General features: G+C 50.1%; 1 protein-coding gene across 1 annotated transcript in view; it reads left to right on the top strand.

Moving 5' to 3' along the window:
• Positions 1-534: 534 nt before the first annotated feature.
• LOC105571247 (proliferation-associated protein 2G4-like) overlaps positions 535-859 on the top strand; it is a 2,197-nt gene continuing 1,872 nt past the window's right edge. Inside the window, exon 1 of the mRNA XM_012028714.1 lies at positions 535-647. Coding sequence (XP_011884104.1) covers positions 563-647 — 85 coding nt within the window. The 5' untranslated portion in view covers positions 535-562. The remainder of the gene's footprint in view (positions 648-859) is intronic.

Raw genomic sequence — 859 nt, 5'->3', positions numbered from 1 at the left:
CTTCATATTCATTAGTTTGTGCTAAACTCCTTTGAACGTTTGTTTTGGATTTATCTCGTACTATTTTTGAGATATAATTCGAAAAGTGCGCACGGGCGCAACTTTATTGCTTCAATTTTTATATTCACCAGTTCACTGAGTGCTGTGGAGTGCATTTGTGTAGCATGAGAAATGAATGAAGCGGTACGTGTATGATCGGATAACAGAGATAAAAAGGTAATTACATCTAAATTAATATATATATATTATTTTAATGCAACTAGAGTTAACTGTATAAAATATTAGTGCCAGTTTACAATGATTAAATCATTATAATATGTTATATACAGTCGTTGGTCAGTCAGTATCGTAAGCAATCGTAAGTCGGATCGTAAGGTTAGGGTTAGGCCCGGTCTACAATGAGTTGTTAGTCGTTAGTCGGAAGTCGGAACTATATGTCGGTCCTTTTTCTTCTACCCAGAAAGGAAAAGGATCAACGTATAGTTGCGACTTCTGACTAATGACTAACGACTCATTGTAGACCGGGCCTTACGGATTCCAGTATTACGTGTGTAACGAGGCCATGGCGGACAAGGAGGAGACCGAGAAGACCATCGCCGAGGACTTGGTTGTCACCAAGTATAAAATGGCCGGCGAGATCGTGAACCGTAAGGAAACGGCGACGCGTGCTCGCGCGGCGGCCGAGGGGGGGGAGGGGGGGAGGGGGGGACCGCGCGGCCGCGGCCGCGCGTTCTCTCGCCGTCGCGGCCATATGGCACGCGGCGCGCCAACGCCGGGGGGGGGGGGCGGCGACCGGGGTGCCCATGGCCCCGGGGACCCCGGCGTCGCCCGCTCGCGACAGCGCGCCACCCCCCCCGCT

The sequence above is a fragment of the Vollenhovia emeryi genome, unplaced genomic scaffold (genome assembly GCF_000949405.1).
Source record: "Vollenhovia emeryi isolate VEMERY1.0 unplaced genomic scaffold, V.emery_V1.0 DF940969.1, whole genome shotgun sequence".
In the NCBI taxonomy this organism is placed as follows: Eukaryota; Metazoa; Arthropoda; class Insecta; order Hymenoptera; family Formicidae; genus Vollenhovia; species Vollenhovia emeryi.
The sequence above is the reverse complement of the archived record's forward strand: the minus strand, read 5'-3'. Positions and strand labels throughout refer to the sequence as shown.